Source organism: Nasonia vitripennis, chromosome 4 (assembly GCF_009193385.2).
Source record: "Nasonia vitripennis strain AsymCx chromosome 4, Nvit_psr_1.1, whole genome shotgun sequence".
NCBI lineage: Eukaryota > Metazoa > Arthropoda > Insecta > Hymenoptera > Pteromalidae > Nasonia > Nasonia vitripennis.
Genome location: NC_045760.1, coordinates 13,032,117 through 13,057,617, shown reverse-complemented (window position 1 = coordinate 13,057,617; position 25,501 = coordinate 13,032,117). Strand labels below are relative to the sequence as shown.

At 41.6% G+C, this 25,501-nt stretch overlaps 2 protein-coding genes across 2 annotated transcripts in view; one reads left to right on the top strand and one right to left on the bottom strand.

Moving 5' to 3' along the window:
- The window catches only part of LOC100120465 (nephrin), a 324,223-nt gene that overhangs the window by 164,963 nt on the left and 133,759 nt on the right, over positions 1–25,501 (bottom strand). The window lies entirely within an intron of this gene.
- On the top strand, positions 11,287–13,554 carry LOC103317050. The gene is made up of 8 exons (XM_008213742.4): positions 11,287–11,552; positions 11,612–11,752; positions 11,826–12,010; positions 12,097–12,170; positions 12,249–12,413; positions 12,606–12,827; positions 12,898–13,226; positions 13,310–13,554. The coding sequence occupies exons 3-8, from the start codon at positions 12,007–12,009 to the stop codon at positions 13,359–13,361; spliced, it is 846 nt and encodes a 281-aa protein (XP_008211964.1). The 5' UTR covers positions 11,287–11,552; positions 11,612–11,752; positions 11,826–12,006; the 3' UTR covers positions 13,362–13,554.

Sequence of the window (25,501 nt, the reverse complement as noted above, 5' to 3'; positions counted from 1 at the left end):
TATTATATCCCTCTTCGCGATTTTCTCTTATTTATTCTCGGATATACGAATGTAACATGCTTATCGTTTCAGACGACTAATCAATTCAGAGCTTTCACGGCACATATCGTCACATCCGTACGGTTTTAAAAAGTATGACACTTGAAATGTAATAACAATGTCACAGCATATCTTAGTTTTTTTGTCGGGATGATTTATAGTGAATTAAACTCTGGATAAAAATCTTCAATCGCTATATTTCATACAGGAAAGTGACATGCTTGAAAATATGCTATACATATTCATCAGATAAAAGTAAAGGTAGGTGATTATACTAAAAATCGGAAAAAGTTGAGTGATTCGATGTTACCGTTCTGATTCATCTCGACGAGTTTATCGTATGCTTCGTCGGTTGTAGAAAATTCGCAGGAATAGCACAGAAACATTCACAGAAATTCAATATTTGAAGAATAGATATAACGTACACGAGCATATACGTAAATAATTCATCAACTTTGTCGAGGGAATAATCCTACGAATTCGAAATAAAGTTCGTATTGCACGCAGGATTAATCGTCGGAAATTTGAAGCTTATTCTCGGTCCAAAAGTCTTTCGACAAGTATAATTCGTTTGTGATGACGGCAGCGTACAGGTTGAGAGTAAAAAATTACACGTATATACGAGGCGAAAGGGAGAGCCAGCGACGATTTCTGAGAGACTGCTTTAGCGTGCGGCGGATTATAAATGAGCGCGCCGGCACAGAGTGTACGAGCAAGCGAGCAAATGAGCGCCGAGCTAGTTTCTGAATGCTTGCGCGATTACTACCGCGCGGGCGCCGAGAAGTAAAAAGAGAGGTTTGCAGTGCACAGTCGACTCGTCCGATGACGACGAGGACGCCGGCGAGAGCGAAATAACCACGGAATTATTAATTTAATTAACGCTTTCGTTAAATTCTTCATTATATAAAGGACAATCGCGGCGAGACAAAAAGCCTCGCTACACTGCAAGATCGCGGCGACTGCACTCAACGGAATAAACGCGTTTATTAAGTCTGCGGAAAAAGCTCGGGATAGAGCTCGACATACCAGTCAGAGATCATCGGGATTAAACGTAAATTTTACATTACTCCCTTTCATACGGTAGGCAATCATGCAAATGGCAACATTCAGCTGTATCATCAAAGCCGTTCGACTAATTATACCTGCCCAGCGGAATGAATGGGTCGTCGCTATATACGGCTATTGTTTTTTTTTTTTCTTTTTCTTTCGGCAAATGCCCTGCTCTATTTAAAGCCTACTTTTTCCGATCAAACAGAAACTCGGAAAAAGCTCGCGGCGTATTGGATTCTATATGGATATAACTTTCGCAATAGCTCGTCGTATTGTATCCTGCGCGCGCCGGATAAAAAGAGAATATGGCATAATAAACTGCCTCGAGCGGAAATCACTTTATCGATAGGTATATATACCTTTTTTTTTTAAGTGGCATTTGGAACTCGAAAGTTCATCGCCTCATCTACGCAAGCCTTCCAAGCTGCCCTATCTTGTGTTAACCCCACCCAAGATGCACCTCTCCGATCGACACCCACCCGTCCAATTTCTACTAGATCCGCTTTTACGTTGTCCTCCCATCTACGTCTAGGTCTACCTAGAGGTCGCGCTACCATCGGCCTGCCCTTCATGACACGCGCTGCCGTACGGTCATCTCCCATTCTCGCTACGTGCCCTGCCCATCCCAATCTGCGCGATTTTATTATTCTGTTAATATTTGGTGACGCGTACAGATTGTGTAACTCATCATTGTGTAGTCTCCTCCATTCCTCAGTTTCCTCATCTTTCTTCGGCCCGTATATTTTTCGCAAGACTTTATTTTCAAATACCCTAAAACGGTTGTCCGCCTGCTTAGTGAGAGCCCACATTTCGCACCCGTACAGAACCACCGGCAGTATTATTGTCCTGTATATTCTTATTTTAACGTTTTTAGACAACAGCCTCGACTTAAGTAAATTACTCACGGCGTAGAAGCAAGCATTACCCGAATGGAGTCTCTTATTTATTTCGACATTAATCTCGTTTCTATCATTTATGGTCGTACCCAGATACCTGAATTCGCTAACCTTTTCAAAAGTAAAATTCCCAACTCTGAGATCTTCCTCCCCTCTGCAGATGCCTAGCTTATGCACAATCCTGTACTTTGTTTTTGATTCACTCACTTCTAACCCTGTATACTCCACCGCTTTTATGAGGATTCCCGCGTTTCTTGCTACCGTTTCCCTACAATCCCCCAGTATATCCAAATCATCTGCGTAGCCTAATATCTGCGGTGTTCCATTAAGCGTTGCGCCCAGCTGGCTAACCTGCATTTTTCTAACGGCATACTCTAACGTTAAGTTGAACAGCACCGTAGAGAGCCCATTCCCTCGTTTTAAACCATCGCGTATCATGAAGGGTTCTGATACATTACCGCCTACTCGGACCTTTCCCGTGCTTCCGTTCAGACATATTTGAATTAATCTCACGAGTTTTTTCGGTACACCTAGAATTTGATACATTTTGCTTCACTTAATAGAGTCATACGCTTTTTTAAAATCTATAAATAGTTGGTGTATGGTTTCGCAAAATTCCCACTTTTTCTCTAACAACTGTCTTATGGTAAACATTTGATCGCTCGTCGACCTGTCCGTACTGATAATCTCCTACTATATCTTCCGCGAATGGAGTGAGTCTAGCTTGTATTACGTTTGACAGAACTTTGTAGCACGTTGCTAAAAGTGAGATACCCCTATAGATATTGCAGTCTGCGACGCTGTGCCTCCCAACACAGGTGCGCAACACCTAGAGCCTCGCATGCACTAGGATTTTTCTAAACGTAGGATTTGACCGCGATCATCACGTTTGGGAGAACGCTAGGGAGAGGGGAAAATGATCACACACAATGGTTAAGTTTTATTGCACATGTATTTCGCCCAGCCCTTCCCTACAACACGGTGGCTGTAGTGCCTCCCGCGCACAGTTTAGCAACGCAGGGCTTACGCTGGGACGCTCAACCACGAACCACGCTCGTGCAGCAGACGGCGGGCCACAGGCCCAGGCCCAGTCCGCTGACGGCTGTCTGTCTCTCTCTCTCTCTCTCTCTCTCTCTCTCTCTCTCTCTCTCTCTCCCTCACTCTCTCGCTCTCCCTCTGTCTCTCTCTCTCTTTCTCTCTCTCTCTCTCTCTCTCTCTCTCTCTCTCTCTCTCTCTCTTTCGCGTCTGCACGTTAGCCCCCAAGCCGTAGCCTGTAGCGTCACGTGGTACGCGCTCGACACGGCTCTCGCCGGTCGCCGCGCGGCCAGTGTGATCTCTCTCTCTCTCTCTCTCTCCCTCTCTCGCGCGCGCGCGCGCGGGCTATGCCTCCCGCTTGTGGCAAGCCCGACCTGCTGCAGCCGCGCAGCTATAGGGTTTTCTCTCGCGCTGTCTCTATCTCACGCACACGCATCTCCTCGCACTGCTCTCTCTCTCTCTCTCTCTCTCTCTCTCTCTCTCTCTCTCTCTCTCTCGCGTGCGCTGGCCAGACGCCTCGCGCAGAAGACGTCTTGGTGTGCGCCCGCAATGCACACCAACACCCTGGTCTCTCGAGTTCTCTCTCTCTCTAGTGTGCCCGCACCACACTCGCCTCACTCTCGGATCTCTCTCTCTCTCTCTCTCTATCTCTCTCTTTCTCTCTCTCTCTATCTCTCTCTTTCTCTCTCTCTCTCTCTCTCTCTCTCTCTCTCTCTCTCTAATACTTTCTTACTCGCTCTCTCCCTGGTGGACGTCCGTCGGTGCTCCCGCCGGCGCCTCCCTGACTCTCGTGGACCTGGTGACGGCTAGCTTCCTCGGCTCTCCCACGCCAAGGCTGCTGGTTGCTCTGGTCCTCCGGACGATGATGGCGGACTGGCTAGCTTCCTTCCTCTCGTGCGGATGGTTGCTGGCTTGTCCGGGCGTCGGCACTTGCTCGTGCCAACGCGCTGCACCTATGACTCTCTCACACTCTCGCACAACCTCGGGAGACTCTCCCAATTCTCCTCGTAACAGAGGAAGCCACGTATCTCTCTCGCACGTCGTTGTACTCCGTCGACAGTCGTGAGAGAACTCTCCGATTTCCCGCTCGTTCTCGCGCTCACTCTCCACTCGCGCTCGTCGGGCCCGCGCATCTTCCTCGCGCCTGATTGGCTGGCAGTCCGCGCGGATAGCGAGTCGCACATCGGCGCCCACTGATTGGCTCGAGACATGCGGAGGACCAATCAGCGCGCGCGCCGTCGAGGCTCACTCTCACGCCAACGATGCTCACTCTCGCGCTAACGTGGACGGTTAGGCGGCCCGTTCCTCGAACTCGAGGTCAGGCTGGCACCGACAACAACAATCCAACTCGCTTGTTTCTTCCGCGCACTCAGAGCTTGGCCGCATCGAACGAGATTCCTCGTATCGACGCGGCTGCGACGTTTGCAACGTCGCAAGTCGGTCTTATCCCCCTTTTTAAAAATCGGTATAATGATAAATTCTTTCCAATTTTCGGGTATTGTTTCATTTTTCCAGATGACACATACTAGTTTATAGATTTTGAAAGTGAGCTCGACGCTCCCATATTTGAGTAACTCAGCTGGTATAGAGTCATGTCCCGCGGCTTTGTTGTTTTTTAGTTTTTTAATCGCGGCCTCTACTTCTTGGTAGCTCGGTTCCTCCACGTGGAGTTCAGCAGTGTGAATTTCGTCCCCTAAATCTTCGCTATTTTCGTGCACGTTTAATAATTTATCGAAATAATTTTTCCACAGCGACAGTAATTCGTTGTCATTTGTTACGAGGTCCCCGTTTTCGTCCTTCACCAATTGCGCTCTACTCCTAAAACTCTTTCTGATGGCGTTAATCCCTCTGTAAATTTCGCGGGGGTTATTTTCCTTACTGTTAGTTTCTATTCTCCTAATAAGATTCTTTTGATACTCCCGCTTCTTATTTCTGTAGATCGCGCTCGTCTGTTTCCTTGCGTTAGAATACTCTTCTACGGTCCTATCGCTTCTATTTTGTAAGCTATCTAATTTAGCCTTTTTGCGCCTTTCAAACCAGAGTTCGCACTCTTCGTCAAACCATGGTTTGCTCTTTGGCTTTTTCTTTTTACCCAGTACTTTGTTCGCGGCCTCTTTTACCGTTTTTTCGATGTCCCCCCCCCCCCCCAAACTATTCGGTTCGTCATTCCCCTACGGCGATGTGTTTGCTTCTTCAAGTGCCTGAAACCTGTTATTAATTTCTATCTGGTACCTAATTCGCTCTGTTCTATCTCGTAGCTTCTCAATATCGAAGCTTTCTACCTTGTTTGCTCGCTTACTATTTTGATTCGCTACTAGTCTAGCTCTTAATTTGGCTACTACTAGAAAGTGGTCCGAGTCGCTATCTGCCCCTCTGTAAGCCCTTACGTCGAGAACGTTAGTTTGACGTCTTTTTTCAATGAGAAAATGATCAATTTGGTTCTGTGTGGCCCCGTCCGGCGATGTCCGCGTTGCCTTGTGTATGTCCTTGTGCTTAAAACACGTAGTTTTGATTATAAGATCTTTTGCCGCCGCGAAATTTATGACCCTAATACCGTTATCATTGCTGGCTTCGTGCAGGCTTTCCTTCCCTATAGTAGGCCTAAACATTTCCTCCCTACCTATTTTAGCATTGAAATCGCCTAACACTATTCTTGTGTCGTAAGACGCGAACTGGTCGATTACCTGCTCTAAAGTTTCGTAATAGAGATCCTTAGCTTCTTCTTCTTTGTCCTCCGTAGGACAGTGTACATTAATAAATACATATCTATACCATTCACCTTCGATAATGATGTACGAAAGCCTATCATTGACGGATTTGAAACTTTTAACCGAATGTATGATGCTTTTGCTTACGAGAAATCCGGTGCCTAGAGATCCCCCACTCCCGGCCCCATACAGGTACGTGAAGTTACCCGATGCTAGTACTCCGCCATCTGGCCACCGCGATTCATGTATTGCTACCAAATCTAGATTGTACCTATCAGCTTCCTTTACGAGTTCTTTAAACGCGGCTGCTCTGTATAGACTGCGAATATTCCAAGTTCCGACCCTTAATTCCCTTTTGGTTCGGATTTGATTTTTTTGAGACATGATAGTATGTTAAACCCGCGCGCTTCGGATCCTGTTCCGATCGCAGGTGAGTCCACCGTTCTAGAGGTGATAACCCATGACCTCTCTAGAACTAAGTATGAGTGCTTTCCGACTTTGACGAGGACAGTGTCAACTCGTCGTCAGACACACTACGGTTTCATTCTCGCATCCTAACGCCCCCCTGCAAGGCAGTGCGCCTTCGCTGGCATCGTTACCGCGTAAGACCAGGTGACGAATCATTCTACACATCCCCTTTCGGGGCAGTTGTCATCGCTCCCGCATCCTCCTCGGCAGCAGGATTTTTGCCCATTTTTGTAATGTGTGATGAAAGAGATAGATTGAGAGATAAGGGATAATGTGAAGTGTTTTTTTGTTGTGGTGCTTGCGTAGTATTTCTAGATGACTGCGTTCGACAGTGTGGGCTCATCACACCCACGCCTGTACCTATCGGCTGTCCGCGGCTGCTTATTCAATTTATTCGCAGCTAACCTCTTTCTCAGGGGCTGTTCCTCTATCCGCAACCTAAGGACGCGCTGTGTAGTGGTGATAGGCACCCACCCGTCCGATCTGGACGACAACGCCCAAGACCCGCTTAGGGTAGCAGCATGGTTACAGGGTATATATACCTATTCTCTTTAATTAATATTGGTCGGTTCTTTATTAGCCCATAATTTTCGCCTTATAAGGCAGATCGCGACAGCCGTGTAGATACGGCGCTGGCCCGTTAAAGAAATGTATCGACGACCCAACCCGTCTCGACGACGTAGGTATATATATCGGAACGAGTGCGGCCGCGGCGCCTTTTGTCTCAATACTCTTTCTCGCGGCCCGATCGCATGTCGCGCCGATGTTACGCGCTCGAGAAATCGAACTCCATACGAAGCACACACTCTGATTAGATCTATATCGGCCGCGAAAATCCGAACGAAAGTATCCCGAGAGCTCATATACGCAGGCGGCTTTACACAAAACGAATAGAAATCCTATGTACGCATCGGTGCAATGTAAGCCTCGCTGTAATTAACGGAAATGTGAAGCGCACTCGTTACACCACGCCGGTAATTGAGGTTTGAAGCTTTGCATTCCTGCTGGCTCTAGGCTGCGCTGTACACGGCTAGAATGTGAAATTGCTGGCGCAGCGTCGGCGGGTCTCGCATTACTGCATAAACAGCGCTGATTGTGAATTTGTATGGACGCCGCAACGAATTACGATTGTTAATAAGCGCGTGTTGAGTAATTCTGGCCCGCCGCCGTGCCGCCGTGTGGATTATTGTCGCGCGCGAATGTGCATATATATACGTAACTCGATGTTATGCTGCAGAGCTGGCGCTTCGAAAAGTATAGCGATCGATCCGAATGATCGCCGACGATGGAATTTACGAGCATTTGATATTGTGTAGGTATATATACACGAGGCCCGAATCGCTTTTGATTAGTATAGGTATTACACGCGACGACGCGATAATGACATGATATGCGACGATGATTCCGCACATTGGTATACCGGTGTAGGATAAACGAAGAACCGACAATCGCCACAAATTTTATTACACGCACCGAATGATACTGCTCGTGTACGCGTTTATTAATTTTGAGGCGAAAAAAAAATATATATATATATATATGAAATATTATCGCGCACGAATATGATGCAAGGCTTATCTGAAATTCAAAGTAAAACAATATACAGCGTAGGTCGTTCGGATTTATCGGAAACATTTTGGGTATTGTATTTGAATAAATGTGAGCGTAAATGCGGCGACCTGTATACGCCCCGCGTTTGTTGAAAAAGCAACACTCGACGCTGCTGTATATATGATAACGCGTTGATATATCTGGCGAGCAGAAACGCCTGTGACTTAGTGCATTTTCACTACGCGATACACAAAAGACCCGCGCTCGACGAAGAAAATGTCGAAATACTTGAGAGGTGGTCGAAGTGGGCAATCAATCCGATACGTTCGTCCGAGAAAAATTCGACCGCGTTGCGCGGACAATCGAAATAAAGGGGACGGCTAGCTGCAATCTTTTTAAACTTTTCCGCTCTGTTTCTTCGATTTATTTTTTCCTAGAGTGCTTCTAATACATAAATACGTGTTTCCGACCGTCGGCGACCGAATCGATCGTTTTCAGAACGCGACAGCGAAACTGTAGAGAGAGGGGAGGAGGGTGGCGACAATTTTGGAATATTGCGTGCCAGCGTTCATTAGTTTTATTCGAGGGCAAAGCTCTGTCGTACGTCGTAGCCATCGGCGCGATTAATTAGTGCGCGCTCTGGATATTTCAAACGCTGGCGGTGTTGCAACTTCTCGGTATGACCTCGTTGCCGGCCTTCGCTGCAACATCGCGTTCGCAATACTACTTCTCTGCACACAGTTCTACGCGCAGAAGGCAAACTGGGAGAAAGAGTGAGTGTGAGCGAGATAGACGAAAGTCCGCAAAGTCATAATGCGAGCGCAAACTCTTGCGGCGCAGAGAGAGAGAGAGAGAGAGAGAGCGAGAGAGAGAGAGAGAGAGAGAGGGGGGGATGCGCCTAAAACGCGCGAATGAAAGCCGAGAGAAAGAAGTGCTGCCTTTGAAAAAGTTCCAAAGCCATTTGTAGAAAAAAAGTTACATGATAGTTATGTTAAAATTAATCAAAAATTGATAAAAAAATCAGTAATATGCTTATATAACTTTTTCTATGAAATTTAAACCAAATCCCCTCATTCATACCATAACTAATGTACTTTTAAACAATATCCTAGAGTTTGAGCTCATTTGGGCCATTCGTTCCTTTGGAATCTTACGGTAAGTGAATTATGGACTCCCTACTATACGTAGGTATTATAGAGGTATATAGAAGGTCTAAAACCATCAAAATAAAGGTAATTATGTCTAAGAATAGTAATAAAAATTTGGTTCATTTATATAAGTATTTATAAATTTTTAATGAAAAATTTTGATTTTAATTTCAAAGGTGGTGTGCCCCCTTAAAACCCATCATATTACTACAGAAGCAGATGCGAATTCTGATAATGATGATGAGAACATTCAAAGAGTTTCAGAATCTTATTTTTCAAGAAGTATGCGAGCAAGCGGAAAATGTGTTCGTTGATGATCAGCCTGTAGATGAAGGAGAAAACAAGTCTATTGATATTGTTGCTTCGGCCAGTAAAATGATGGCTAAATTACAGCTTAACTGTAGCTTTAGCCGTGCAAATATTGATCGAATTATTGATGTTTCTGATAGTTTTGTGTCAGATATAATAACATTTGTTGAACAAGAAGTAACTAACATTTTTAATAAAACAGATTGAAACGGTCCGCGAAGGGTTAGAGCGCGAACGCGAGGAATTCTCGTGATCCGAGGTTAGTAAATCAGGAGACAAGCACATACGAAGAACGATGACGAACTCTGATCCACCCGGTAATGTCTGTTGAGTGGAGAAAAGCTTTCCCTATGCTCTGAAGTGGAAGACCCACCAGAGGAGAGCTGCTCGCGTGTTGAAGGAGGTGAGTAGGGTCTATCCACTACGCATGCCCCGCACGCTTAGGTAAACCACGCAGCTATTAGACTGATGTGTGAGGTACTACCATCTCACCATGAATCTACGACCAGATGAGCCACCTAAGAACAGGGTACTACCATCCTGCACCGATGACACAACTGATGGGGGGATGGGAGAGGACGTTCTAATAAAGGGTTAAAATTATTTATATTTTGCAAAGAGTTATTCATTTATTCTTTTAATAAATATTTGTGAGCGATGCTGAATCTCAGCCTACAGGAGATGGAGTGGACTGCACACATACTCTTCGAGAGCCTGGGGCTCATGGACTACTAGGTATGGAGGAGACCGGAGCAAGCAGCGAGTACTACCATTCGCACGTTACTCAGTTGAGAGCCAGATCATTAATGCTCGCTGCTGGCTCCGGGGCTCCTTATATACCCGAGTTGCTCCCTCTCTCCTGTGTTACATGCGCGTATGCCATCTACCCGCGCATAGGTAGACTATTTACATTTGGCCACTAGCGCCACTCGGTTGGTAACTTGCCTACGCCAGGCAAGTTATCTGTTGCTGTCCTTTTATCCCCGGGCTGGGCCTGCCGTCACAAGATACATCTCTTGAAACTGCGGAAGTCAAAGAACTATTTGATTCTTTAAGTATTAAAGAACCTTTTAAAGCTATTAAAAGAATGAATAAACAAATTGAAAATTTGAAAAAAAAATTTTAAATACATTGACCCTATTGAAGTACCATTGGGGAAAAGACATGAGAATCGTTTTATATATCTTGATGAGTTGATTAAAGATTTTAATAAACTTTTCCGTCAACACTTTGGTGCTGAAGTTGATGCTATCAATAAATTACACCATTTGACACATTATCCGCAATGTATTCAGAAATCAGGGCCATTGCGCCAATTATCTTGATTGTTATATGAAGCAAAACATAGTTTTTATAAAAGACAAGGATCCGTATGTTGCAATTATCAAAACATTGCAAAAACTCTTATAAAAATGAGCCAAATATGCCAAACAGCAACTTGAGGAATGGGTGATCAAGTGTGCCAAAAATTCAAATGCTTCTCACAAAGATGTGTAAATGTAGAGGATACCTTAAGTAAAGATCACTTAATTTTAAAAGGACTGAATAACGATACTCAACTTTTGAAAACTAAAAAGATAGAAGTTTATAATATGCAGTACAGAGAAAATTCTATAGTTTTTGGATAGGTTAAAGAAATCATTGTTCACAATAATGATGTTTTGTTATTATGTGCCAAGTGTCCAGCTTTGTGGCTTGAAGAATCGTTAAATGCATACTGCTTTGCTGAAGGTTCTGAATTAATATTGATGAACACGGATGATCTTCCTGACACAAAGCCCTTTAGTTTATGGAAAGATTATTTATATATAAGTTTACGTCACTTACTTATCTAAACTTAGTTATTTAGTTTATTTTGTCCAATTCTGTCTTTCACAGTTGTTCTTCGTCATTTTTTATTTTAAATTCCTAAACAAATTAAACTTATCAGTATTTAAACTTTTTAATAATAATGAAGTTAAATTTCAAAAACCAAACTATATTTCTAAAGCAAACTCCTATGCACAGTTCACTTTCCTGTGGAAATGTCGTCTGATACAAATCAAGCAGAAAACACAACAAAACTTACAGGTTAGAATTGCTTATTTGCTGATGATAAGTGTGATTCTGTAACAGTTTGGTGTTATGAGACAATTTGATGAAAATTATTAATCTGTTGATAACATATGCACTTTTATATTAAACAATTATTTTATGTTAGCCTTGTATTTAATGCATTATATGTTTTAGATGAATTGGTCGACAGCAAAACACTTCTCAGATTGACAGGCACTGATTTGAGGTTAATGAGTATTAAAACCGGACCATACAAGATTTTGGAAATAATTGAAGATTCTTCCGCTATGGTGGTGAGTTCTATATTCAATTGTATGCATTTGACAAACAATAAATTATATTTTTATTACAGGAGTGTATTGTTCAAGAAGATGGGTCTATTATTGCAGGTGAATCAAACAATTGTACCTATGAAGCAGTGTCTCAAGAGATCATGCAAAAACCGAGCTGTTCAACGGATTCTCCTCAAGCATCAGTTTCAAAGTTGATAAAGGTATTTTTTTTTAACCTCATTTATGAATATGTACACCTAAAGGGCTTGGATGATAATAACTTTGAATATATAGAAAGAAAGTGAGTCCACGTCGACAAAACTTTATGATGTTCGATCATGGATCAAGGAGTTGGACAAAGAGAATAAGTCAAAGAAAAGTTTAGTAAAAATCTTAGATTCAGGTATTGTGAAAGATGTGGATCGCCAAGCTCTTGTCAGAAATGTTATGTCTCACCTAAAACTAGAATGTGGAGATGCGTAAGATTTTTATTATAGTTATATGTCTAATATTGTTTATTAATAAATTAAAATATTGATCATTTGTTTCAATTATCTATCTAAAGAGATGAAAACTAAAGCAGCAAAGTCGATAATCACTTCTTTCCCAAAGCTAAAATCTACTACTGGTTGTGGTTATGTGAGTATTCGTATTCATGATTATTTCATGTATAGCAGGAATCCTTATATCCTAAGTAATAATTGTTCTTTTTTGTAGGAACATTTTTACAATGAAAAGTTGTCTTCTGGTTTTCTTGAGTGGAGGTTAAAAACCACGAGAAAGACAAGTTTTGAGAAGAAAAGAACAAGAGGTAAGAAGAGACCTTTGACAGATAGTTCAAATGTACAAGTTGAATTGCGTTTAGAAGATTATGAATCAAAAGTACGTAAACAACAGGTATTAACTAATGTCAATATTATGATTGCATTAATTATTAAAATGCCTGATGACACGAACAAGTTTTCAATACTACAGTTAATTGGTAAAAAATTTCTTTTATTAAGTTTTGATATAACTTTTGACATTTTTTCCCTCATACTTATAAATAAGTTTTTTTTATATTTTGATTTATAGATAGTTAGAGAATTTCAATATCAGATCACTGACAAAGACACTTTCTTGGGAAGGTTCCCATCGTACTATGCTCCACGGATTCTGAAGTACTGCAAAGTTACAAAGCCACGGCTTTTAGATCAAGTACGATTCAAAAAAAATCAAAGGACAAAAAAAGTAAAACTTGAAGCAGACTTTGCAACTAAGACCATGCCTAATGGAAATCTTTTGCGAATTGTAAAGGTAATGTTTTTTGGTTATATCAAAGTAATTTTTAAACAAAGATATACTATTTTTATTGATATTTTAACAGGCTAATGATGACATAATGCAAGCAGTGACCAACACAAAAAACAAAGATCCTGTTCAGCCTTTCCTTATTTTTGTTACGGACACCTGTGAAAGAATGAGAGAATTTTTTATCAAAGCAGATAATTACAAAATAGCAGTAGGATCCCACATAATAATTGCATTTGATATTCTTGTGAAGATGCACTACGTGTTTGATCTCCAGTTTTCACCTGACCTTGAAATCTTTTATAACTTTATAGTGTCTAAAGTTATGGGTTTAGACACCACAGCAAGATCTTGTTGCGATGCTTTTGACACTACTCTACTTCATTTAGAAGAACAGACCCTCGAGTAAGTTTATTTTCTCAATAAAATCTAAATGTAAAAAATTTATGCGTGGGAAGATTTAACTAATTATTACATATATTTTATAGTGATGATGTCAATCAAAGTGCATCCGAACAGGATGAAGATGAAAACTTGTAATTTAACTCAAAGATTATAATGTGAAAAGTCGACCAATCAGGTTCCAAAGATTATAATTATTCTTTAATTATTAAGTAAAAGAAAAAGACTGTTTTCACATCATATGTGCTTATTAATCATTTAAGTTATTCACATAATTTATCTATGAGCAACTGTAATTTATTTTCTGAATAAAATAAAATAAAATTATTTTTGAGGTTATGTAGCTTTGTGATATACCCTTTCACTAAATAATTTGAGTCATTTTGTCACTCTTCAGCTTTGAGTGATAATAATCACTACTTTAAAAAGTGACTTATCACTCTATTCCGACTGGCTCTGTTTTTTGTTTACGAAAGAGTGATATATGACTCTATTAGAATGATTTTTCACTCTTGTAGATTTAGAGAGATTAAAGCAGCCCGAGGCAGCGACAATTTGAAACAAAGGCTGATGCGTCGACGGAGACTTTTGTCGCTGTTTCGAGGAAAATGATAAGAATCACGCGACCGAACCCGCACATCCGGAATGAAACAACGTTGAAAAAAAAGTTAATTATTGGTGATACGCACGTGCCCTTTTGAAAATTTTCCTTCGAACTTACAGCATGATTAATTAACACCCGGCCGGGACTATAGCGGCATAAAAATAATGCCTTCTCAAACAGCTCTGTTGTAATAAATTAACAAAATAAACGTTCTGCATAAGCTTCGCGTATTATGCGAGAGACCAACATACTCTTTTATCAATTATGCAAAAAATTAGTCCGCGTTTGAGTTTGTCCTTTAAAAGCCAGTTTTTTAAAGTATACTTAATACGTACAATTTAACGAGTTAACATCAAGAGCTTACGCCACATCGAATACGAGCACGTATAGCCGTGATTAAAATATCAGCTCACTTGCCTATTATATTTGAAAGTAATAATGTTCTCTCGAGAGAAAGAAAATGCTTTTCTGGAGGACGCGTCGCGCGCGCGCGCGCGTGTGTGTGTACACATACAATCGCTAAACACACACTCACGGAGCAAGGTCTCGCACTCGTTGCTTTTATAGCTTTTAGCCCCTCGTCGTTTGTTTCATTTCCCATCGTTTCAATCCCTCGTCTCACTCGTGTTTCCCTCGGTAGCCAGACGCTTTCCCTTCATTGGAGTTATTGCCTCTGCCACTGTTCTCAAGGCTCGAGTGTCTCGGGACTCCCAAACACATACAATTTGACAAGTTTGACACGCGAAAATGTAACTAGATCGCGCGATACAGCGATAAGGAAAGTTTTCTCGGGCCGAAGCTTCACGACGAGGCCCTGGTGCCGATTTTCCTTTCTCTCGTCTACGTGTTCCGCGTTGCGTGGTCTAACAAATTGGGGCTATACCTACAATATACGTATAACGCTCTGTATCAAGAGAGATTTTTTAGATGCCTTGATGTACGAAAAGGATATAGAGTTTTAATAATTGAAGTCACTTATTTTAATGTATACATTTTGTAACGTCCTGTACGAATTATTTCCGACGATTTTTATTTTTCATTTACAATTCCGCCAATTCGCTTATTCAATTTGAATAAACATTTTCGCGGAATCTCTTACGGTAAAAGGTTGCACTGAAATATATAAAATTGCTTTATAAAATTTGCCTTCTTAATCAAACGAAATAACGTCTATTTAATGGAAAATTGCAACATAATTTTATCATCTGTTTCCGTGATATTAAAGTTTTCCTATTTCAAAAGTGACTGATGGAAAATTAATTGAGTGCACGTGTCATTTCCGCTCGGTCAATAGTTCCTGACCAGCGCATATTAATAGCATTAAATCGACTCTAAATTCTACATAGATAGGTGTAATTTTGTAAGAGCCATAAAATAGTCTAACCAATGCGGAATAAAGTCGAAATTCTCTTGTCCTGAAACTTTGGCAGAACAAGCTCCCGTTGTCCCAAGCGCAGCGCTGCGTCTATAAAGCCGCATAATGTACCATGGCAAAGGGGCGGGCTCTCGATCAAATTGCTGCAGTGCAGTTCTTGAGTCGCGGCGAACCCTTTGGTACGAGAATTTTCGCAGGGGAGTAGGAAAGGGACAAGCGTGTGCAGTTTCATGCGCAAGAGTCAAACAATGTTGTCGACCTGATTTAGACTGCACTGCTGCTGAAAGTTCGAGTTCCGTACACTGATGCATATTTACGCGAGTCGCTGCGTTAAAAAGAGCCACCGTATATACACAGGAGGGGACGCGACGTTATCATCGATTAAACGCCAAGTGTCATTATTGGTCGATAAGCGCATTTCACACGGGCTCGTTAAAATATGCGCGCAAACACTCACCGACTCGAATGTCGTGTTTGTCCTAAATCTGTTATTTTATTAATTCTTTTTCGTCACCGTTCATCACGCGTCCGAGCAATATCGATATTGATTTCATATAAACCACTGCGAAGGTGTTGAAGCGAGTCATCGCATCTGCCGATACAGAACAAGAGCGTAACGTCCCTAGTAGAAAATTGTTGAAACAGTCAATCAATTAAGAGATCGCCAGTTTGGAAAACGAATTGATCGCCACAAATTCAAATAAAACTCGGCAGCAACTCGTGAACGCGAAATCCGTTTACGCGCATGCGGACGCGTGTAGCAGCCGCTCCTGCCTATGTGTGTACTGTGTATAGCGTCTGCAGTGTAGCCAAGTGTGCGTAGCGTCTGTTGCGAGTCTGTTGCTCCGTTTTACATTTTGTACACATTAAGATTTGTGTAATTATGAGTGATCGCAAAAGAAGATATAAAGACAAAATTGAGCAAAGTGAAATGGATTCAAAGCTACAAAGTTATAATCAACTTTTGGAAGATCGAGAGAAAAACTTATACGTGGAAGAAGATTCTCCAATTGAAAACGTGGCTTCATATCATATTTATTATTCAGACCACAACAATAGTTCTAGTGAAAGTGAATTTGCCAGTGATTTAGATAGTAAGACTAAATATAGTTATTTGAAAATCAAGAACCAGAAATTAAAGAATTGCAAGAATGGATAGTGTCTAATAGTATACCGCACAAGTATTCAGATTCTCTTTTAAAGATATTGAGGAAAAGGCTTTTACCTAATCTTCCTTGCTCTACAAAGACTTTGTTAAAATGTGATGATTTAGAAAAATATGATATTAAGCCGATGACAGTGGTAGACAATTCAGTGGGTGAATTTGTGTATTTAGGCATTGAAAAAGAATTAAAAGATCAAGTTAAAGCAGATTTTCATGATAGTGATGTCTTAAAGCTAATAATTAATATTGATGGTATGTCGCCATTTAAATCAAGTCCAGCATGTATGTGGCCAATTCTTTGTAAAGTTTATACAAAGTTGGATATATTTTCACGTTCACTGCAGCTGTTTATAGTGGACACGGAAAACCCAAAAGTGCATCTGATTATTTGACTGTATTTGTTAAAGAATTGAATAAATTATTCATAAGTGGATTAGTTATTGAAAATTAGTGTTTCAAAATACAAATAAAGTTATTCACGTGTGACTGCCCAGCAAGATCATTTTTGTAATGTGTACTGAGTCATATGGCATATAAAGGTTGCGAAAGATGCTTAGTAATAGGCAAAAAAGTTGAAGGAACAACAGTCTTTCTTCAAAGTGATGCAACACAGCGAACCAATCAGTCATTTAGAAACTATGAAGATCCTGAATACCATACGGATGTTTCTCTATTATGTGCCATTGAACCACCAGTTGATATGTTGTCACAATTTGTACTGGATCCAATGCATCTGCTATATTTGGGATGCACTAAAAGAATAATGGAATATTTATTAAAACCATCCAGTCACCAAAGTGCGGTTAAGTGCAACTCTTAAAAGTGAATTAGCTCGTCGAACAGATTCAATCAAAAGAGATATTCCAGAAGAATTCCCACGCAAGATGAGGTCAACGAATCATTATGCCAAGTATAAAGCTGTGGAGTTCAAATTTTTTGCTCTCTATGTGGCTCCAGTTGTTTTAAAGAAAATAGTTTCAGAAGATTTATATAACCACTTCATGCTATTCACAGTGGCATGTAGGTCAGATGTATTATCAGATGAAAATAAACTTTTGAATGTGAGTCAAGCAAGAGATTATTTTAAACAGTTTGTGCAGAATGCGTCAAAGCTGTATGGAGAGACATTTTTATCGATGAACATTCATAACTTGATACACCTAAGTGATGATGTGGAAACCTCTGGATGCACGCTAAGTGAATTAAGTGCTTTTAGTTCTGAATCCTACTTGGGTGGTATAAGCAGTGCTTTACGGTCACCAAAGCACCTAGTGTCACAATACTGTAATCGTCTACAAGAAAGAGAAAAATTCTTAGATAATACAATAGCAATTCCTGAAGAATTATGTGTGATTGTACAAAGAAGAGATCAGATTTTAAAGTTAAAGTACAAAGGAATGATTTTATCCGCCAAGCATCCTAATAATGTAGTGCTTTTAAAAGATAATACTATTGCAGAAATCATTCAGTTCCACAAAATTAAGAACAATATATAGAACATTAAACAGAAAATAGTCAAGATAAATTTGAATTTTTCTGAATCCAAGGAAAATAAAATATATTTAGTCCCTCTTTTACATTGAATTACAAGTTCATGAACTGATGAAATCACAGTACAAAAATAAAGATAAGCCATAAATTTATTATTGTATTTACTTTCTCTTGGGTTCAATAATTTAAATTTCACATTGTAAAGTTCAGGCGTCTGCTACAGTTCTGTCATCATATCACAGTACCTAACCTTACCCTTAACCTATACGTGTAATGTACGCGACGCGGATCGGCGGATGATCTTTCAAATAAGAAAGCTTTATAGCAGTGAATCGTGCAAACTTTTGTTAAACTTTCAATAAAGTAAACGAAAAGGGGGCTACCTTATTAGTTATTGGCTTTAATTGGTTTTTTTCTGGTACCTCAAATTATTAAGTAAGAATAGCAATAACTGAACCCTATTTATGTGTAAGAAAATTAATTTTTGAACTGCAACTGTTCTAATTTTTCATTTACTTTTATTTTTGCAGGATGAGTGACATTGAGGCAGACGAGGAAGTGTATGATTACAGCCTAATAAGATTTGTTCATAAAGGAAGGAAGCGTAAGATTGAGGAAGTGGACATCGTGCCTACTAAATGGTTATCATTTAATAACAAGAAGAGTAAGTTTACGTCCAAGTTCATGAAGCCTCCTTATGATGGAGAGGATGGAGAACTCCTTCAATCATTTATAAGCACTTTAGCCGATGCCCCTGAAGATTGGCCAGTTTTCACAGTAGAATTGAAAGGACGGGCTAAAAGTTACATAGAAGCTCTCAAAAAGTTGGAAGATTACAAACAGAAGATGATATATTCACCCTTGAATCTGATCAAAGTATCTCAGATATACAAAAAAAAAAAAATGGAAATAGCTATTCATCAAAAGTACTGATAGATAAAGAAAAAAAGTTGAAGTCTACATTGATCAATGATTCTAAGTCAAAGGAAGATTATACGGAAAAAGTTCAAGTGAAAGTTACAACAAAAGCACAATCTGTTACGAGCACCTCGAATCAATCTGATAGTTTTATGGTGAACATGACAAATCATAGTTATGGAGACATAGCCTCAAATGAAGACAGTGATTATTCTGCACCTGAAGAGATCTCTCGTCGCTCGAAAAAAATAAAAGGGAAAGCTGTAGAAAATGATGTTCAAACTGGAAACTTTGAGGCACAATCTGCTGGGACATCTCACGGACATTCGATGGAATCTGCTACTACACCTAGAGTGCAGCACTCTTCGGAACCTGATGAAACTCTTACACCGTATACCTACACTCAATCCAATAGGACACATAGAGGACAGCAGTCTACGGAACCTGTTGAGGCACGTACAGCGCTGACTTGCATTCCAGCTAATCAGATTCCTACAGCAAAGCAATCTATGGAATCAGCTCATACGCAACCAGATATAAAATCTGAATCTACTAAGAAGATTACAGCAAAGGACGTACATGAGCAAGTAAACATAATGCTGAAGGTAGTTAATACTTGGAATTTTTAACTTTTACATAATTTTATAAAAATTGTTACTTAAATATTTAATGATGATTGTTAAAATTTGTTACAGTTATTTCTATCTAGAATGCTCCAATCATTAATTTGTCAAATGTGGCCACGAACTCTTCATTCGAGGTTACTGTTCTAATGGAGCTGTAAGAAATAAACTCGAATCTCAAAAAGTTGCAAATATCTACTCAACAGCTATGTAACTACATGATGGATAAGGAAGTTGTTAAAAGTACCAAGTCTACCGTAAACTGTTTTGCCAAGTACAACATCACACACTGCCTATTGCAACCATGGAAGAGTTCATTAAATTTGATGGAGATTTGAAGACGAATAAATGTTTGAAAGGAGGTTTCGTAAGAAAAAGTTTTATTTTAAATAATTTGAAATATATATTAATAATTAATAGTATTAATAAAGTATACTTTTTCTTTTAGTTTGTAGAATTGAGCAATTGTATGGACAAAGATTTGGTATTAATCAAAAGCTTTGTTACAATGCTCAAAATGTTTATAAGTAAAGATGTAATGTTACAATGTACTGCTGTAAGAAGTTCCTCAGAGAAAACAAAGACAACAAATTTAATATTCAAGAAAACAGAATTCTTTGATTGCATGGTTCTAATTGCCACATCCAAAAGGAGTGAAAAATCATTGGCGCCACTAAAAAAGATACACTATCGGCTCTGCCAAGAACTGGCAAAAATAAAAAATGTGTTCTTAGTTTGAAAGATATTTTATATCATTATAATATATTATTATGTATTAAAGAACAATATGTTACTCGTCCTTGATATGTACACAACATTACAATTATTTTAAGAAATGTTCAAAAATTGATATTTTTTCAATAAATTATTTATATTAAAACAAATCTTTCTAATTTTTTGTTTCAAAAGATACTGATTATTTTTATTTTAAGAACGGGCCATATGAATGAAATGAACGCTCATAACCTCAAAATTAATGCATAATTATATTCTAATTTACCATGTATGTGCCCTGTTACAGAGGGTTACACGATCAATTATTTATAAACTATAAATGGCATGGCATCTTTTTGATTACAATTATTTATTGCTGCGCTAATTAACTTAATTCGCTAGACGGGTTATTCTCGAGTTTTGAAGTAGTTAACGTCGCCAGGTGACGAGGTTTCTAGAGAAAATGGTGAGCATAAATTGGCGTATTTTTTTATAAATACGAGAAAAACTGGACAACAACAACTCGTCAAGATTTCTACCAGGGGTGCTCATCATAAAGGCCAGTTCAAACATTAATCAAGCTTCCGCTTCTGCTTCCGAGGAAAAGTGAAGTGGCAATTTGCTTCAATCCGAGAGCGCTGGAGTGCGCCGCAATTATTTCAACGAGCAAAAGGCAAATAGCCCTCGGTCAGTGTAGCGCGTAGCGGCGCTGGCTGTTTTAACAGGTAAATACAGCTAATGGCTCGGGACGTCGCCGGACTACGGGTACATGTCGCGCGTCGGCAGTGGTGCTGTTGGCGGCGGAGCAACGCGCGCGCACGCGTAGCCATATAAGTGGCCCTAGTTGGTAGCTTACATGGCATATTGCTGCGCAGCCGCGGAGGCGGCACGCGGCGGCTGTTTCCACCGCGAGTTCGCGGCGTTTAAATGCAAATTTGAGACATGTGCTCGGCGAAACTTCCTAATTCAATTCGGTTTTGCGTACACGCCTGGTACTTAATGGGTCTTCACTGTCGGCGACGCTTACTCTCTTATGTCTATATATACGTATAGAGCAGCGCTCTCGCGTCGTCTCGCTGCAGCGCATCAGCTCCTCAACTTTCATTATTATACTCTGACGGCTGCCGTCACGTAGGCGTCATTACCGAATCCGCCACTTCTTCTTTCAACGTCGCCCACGCGTCGCCTTTCCATTTCGCTTCCGCCCTGGTAGATAATTACGGCCACCGATGAGAGAGTGGCAGATCGCAATATATAGAGGCGTTTGCTTGAACGATCTTACCGCGCTATATCGGTTCGTGAAAGGCTGAAAGAGAATCGTTAAAACTAGTATGAAAGTGTTGAGAAGTTAGGCCACCGGTTAGCATGCACGTTCGCAATACACGCGAATAAATGACAATAGAACGGCAGGCTTTAGCGGCGGCGGAGGCTGTGCCCGTTGAATTAACATTTTAATAAGAAAACTTTTAATTAATCTTTTCTCGGACAGCTGAACAAATCCGGCTTACGCGTAGGGCGCAAAAAACAACAACGTCCTCGACACGTGCAGCAGGCAGACAAAGATCACGAGCGGTCCTCTCTCACTCATAATTCTATCTGAAATCGACACTCATCCCTGCGCGGCTCTCCTTTGTATCGTGAAATGAACAGATAACAGGCTCGCTAGTGGCGTTTGATATATAACCGCACGCGATGAACGAACGGCGGGCGCGCGTGGAGGACACTGGGAGAGGGATAGAAGAAACTACACGCTTGTTTGTCGCGCTTGCGGAGCACGGATAGATCATAGCAAATGACATTTTGCTACTCCTCCGTTATTCGTTCCTCCGCCGGGGGATGCGCGCTGTTTTCAACCCCTTTTCCCCCGTCTTCTCGTCGTGCTTTCTTTCTTATTCGGCGAGAGAGAGAGAGAGAGAGAGAGAGAGAGAGAGAGAGAGAGAGAGAGCCGAACGGCATCCGTAATACTTTTATATTGGAATTCGTACGGATCCTATAAATCTATCAATTTTCTTTCAATGAGGAATACAAGCGCGCTGGAGCGAAAAAGTTTTGTCTGCAGCGCCTGGATCCGCTTTGAAGCTCGCGAGTAATCTCCGGGACCTCGGTGCATACTCGCCGTATACTCCGCGCGTCGGTGAAAGGCCGAAAGGAATTATATTTTTCCGATATGCCCATCTGACTTTTAGTTATTATGCATTAGTTACGCATTGTACGCTCTCGGCGAGTTTTTTTCTCTCTCAAGACAGAAAAACATACGCTCTCGCGCTTTTACCATAACATCTGACGTCGTTCGCCCCGGAGACGCGTAAAAACAGGAAGCGAGTTCCGGCTGGGCGCTGCAGTGCTGCAGCCTCGTTTGCTATCGACTAATCTCACCGAGCAGCGGCCTTTGTCTGGCTCTCTTTCTTCCAAGACAACGGCGACAGGTCAAAGCGAAGTAGATAGAAAAAAAGGACAAGATCAAGGGTACTCGTCGGCATTGCATCTTTCGCGAAAGAAAAAGCTGGACGGCGAGAGAAGGGAGCAGGGCCGACCAGGCGCGAACGAGATAGGTGAGCAGCGGCGGACTCTTTTCTTATCCGAGAGCCGAGCGCAATTATTCCATCGCTGTATGTATAGCAGTGCAGCGCGTGGAGCCGGATATCAGCGGGATGGGTCTCCTTTCTTGCAGACAATTACACAGCAGCAACAGTAGCCCGATGCTGTCTGTAGCCCCGTGGCTACTCTTTCGAGGAGTATATTGTACCCGGGGTAATAAGCTGCTTCGTATACACACGGCTCGCTGTTAATTAAACAAGTTTTTCCCAAAAACAAACTAGCCGATACTTGCACGGACGATAATTCTACTGGTATTTCAGGTCTAGCGATTATAGGTAAATTTGTCTTATTTGAATATGTCAGCGGCGAGGCGATAAGGACCCATTGTAATTAGTCGCTTTTCGAGGAAGCAAGGGGGGTATACGGCGCGCAGCCGTAAAGGACAAGTGTCGGAGTTGCCCTTATCAGTGAACGAGCATACCATGCTGCACGCGGACGATCCCGGACCGGTGGTCAGGATATCCTGCAATAAAACTGAACGAGCTGAAACTGAGAGTGGAGAGAGAGAGGAAGCTCGCCATCGCAACGGGGAAGGAGAGAGAGAGAGAGAGAGAGAGAGAGAGAGAGAGTCGAAGCCGCCGCTGCGACGAATGTAATTAGACGCCACTTTTTAGCGTGTACAATTTTGCTTATTTAACCGAGTTCATGCAAATATTACGATGAAAGTAATCAAGACGAAAGTTGCTTGGCGCATCCTCGAGATTGGATTACGCCGAATTTCGCGTCCTGGTTATAAACTTGTCGTCTGCATATTATATGCGTATCCGAAATCAATCAATTTCCTAAAGCTGTAATAAAAATGCGCCAAGCGGATCAGTCGCTTCTATTCTGCTATATACAAGGGAAAAAGCTTCCTCTCGCCGTATCCCAAAAAACGCACACCGCGCGAGCGGTGAAAGAGTGTATTACGTGCTCATGGCGACGAAATCATTATTGTTCCGACGCCTCACACCGGCGCTGTCGCGCAATGTCGAAAGTGGATAACAAGAAGAGTACGAGGCTTAAATTTTAATTGAATTTAATAAGCTCACGCAGCCGCGTGCTACGCGAAAGCGCATTAAGCTCCCTTCCTTTCTCCCTCTATACATAACACCTCTCTCTCCCTCCCTCTCTCTCTCTCTCTCTCTCTCTCTCTCTCTCTGGGCGCGCGAGAGAGCAGTTTATTTCAATTTCGCCTCAGTAAATCCGAAGCTCTCTCTCGTACTGTAACCGTATCGGAGATAATAATACGGCTGCAGCCATGGCGAATCTCGCCTAGGCCAAAATCCGTTCAAGTCGGCGTCCTCGCGCGAACGCGCGCATGCCAGAGAAAGGTATAGAAGCCGTGTGTATTATATAATACACTGCAAGTAGAGCAGGTGACACGAGGGAACCGTTCGTTATTAGTGTCGCGGCAGTAAGTTTTCCTTATTGCTGCGTGCGGAAAAGGTACCTCGCGTCTTTGCGTTTGCGTGCGTTCTTTCACTTGAGTTTTTTCTCTTTTAGAGTCACTGTTCTCTTTCTTTTATTTGTATAGTTTCTCTTTCCTTATTTTCAATAAAGCTTACACTTGCTGAGGCTTTTCCCTCTAAACCGTGAGGGTTTTTACGCCAAAGCAAGTGCTTTTTGTGTACCGCGAAATCGTGTGTGTTAATTAAAAAGAACCCTTCATTCACTCAACCCTTTCCTTTTGTTGGAACTCACTCTGAGTTCTTTCACTCGTTCCAAGATTAATTTACATGGGGCCCCGGGTGAGGAGTGAGTGATTGGTTTTTTCGTGCGTTTTTCTTTGTTCTATCGGGCATAATCGTGCGATAAACGTAGTGTATAAAATCTGTACACAAACGCGTTCACACTGTAACGACTTTTTCCAGTAGCATATTATATTTCTGTTGAAGTTCCAAGTATTGTTTTTCTCAGCCTCAGTGTGAACGTTTTGTATAGCGCCGCGCGCTCTTGTTTACATACTCGGCCGGTCGAGCGCTCTCGGAAGCGAGGCCTTGCGCCGCGCGCGTGTGTTGACGTTTGCGGATTAGGGAGCGGCGACTTCTTAGACACACTGCGGTTGTGTCCGCGGATTAGCGGCGTGCGTGCACGACACTTATTTTCTTTAAGTTTGCGTTACGTATAGGGAGACTTTGCGAGCATCATGGCTCCTATTGCGCTGAAGAAGCTGACTGCGTTACAGACGGCTCGAGAAGCCGAAATTGAGAGCATTCGTACACGCCTGCTTGCTAAGCAGCGTGACTCGCTTAATAAAAGCATGGTCCAGGCGCGACTTGATGCTGTTAAGCAGATTTGGGTGGAGACTAGGAAGACGCATTCTGAAATTGTCGTTAGGGACGATGCAGAGACAGATGCGTATATTGCAGATCAATGGTTCGATCGCATTCAGGGTGTTTACGAATCGGCTCTTGACGAGATCCTAACACTGCTTGCTTTATTCGACAAGCCTGATGCTGATGATAGCGCTAGTATGGGGGAGTCGGACTCAGATCCTGAGGTTGTCAAGCTTCCGAAAATTAGTTTACCTACGTTCTCAGGTAAAGACGAGGACTGGGCTAGTTTTAGCGATCTTTTCACTTCTCTCGTGCATAGTCGTTCTGGCATTTCTGACGTCACGAAACTGCAGTATCTCAAGTTATGCTTGACTGGTGTGGCTGCAGAGCTGATTAAGGACGTGATGACAACCAATGCGAATTATGCGAGCACTTGGCAGACGCTTAAGGATCGTTATAGTAATCCTAGGTTGATGATCAATAAACTCTTGACTTCGTTTTTAGAAATTCCGCAGATGAAGAAGGAATCGGC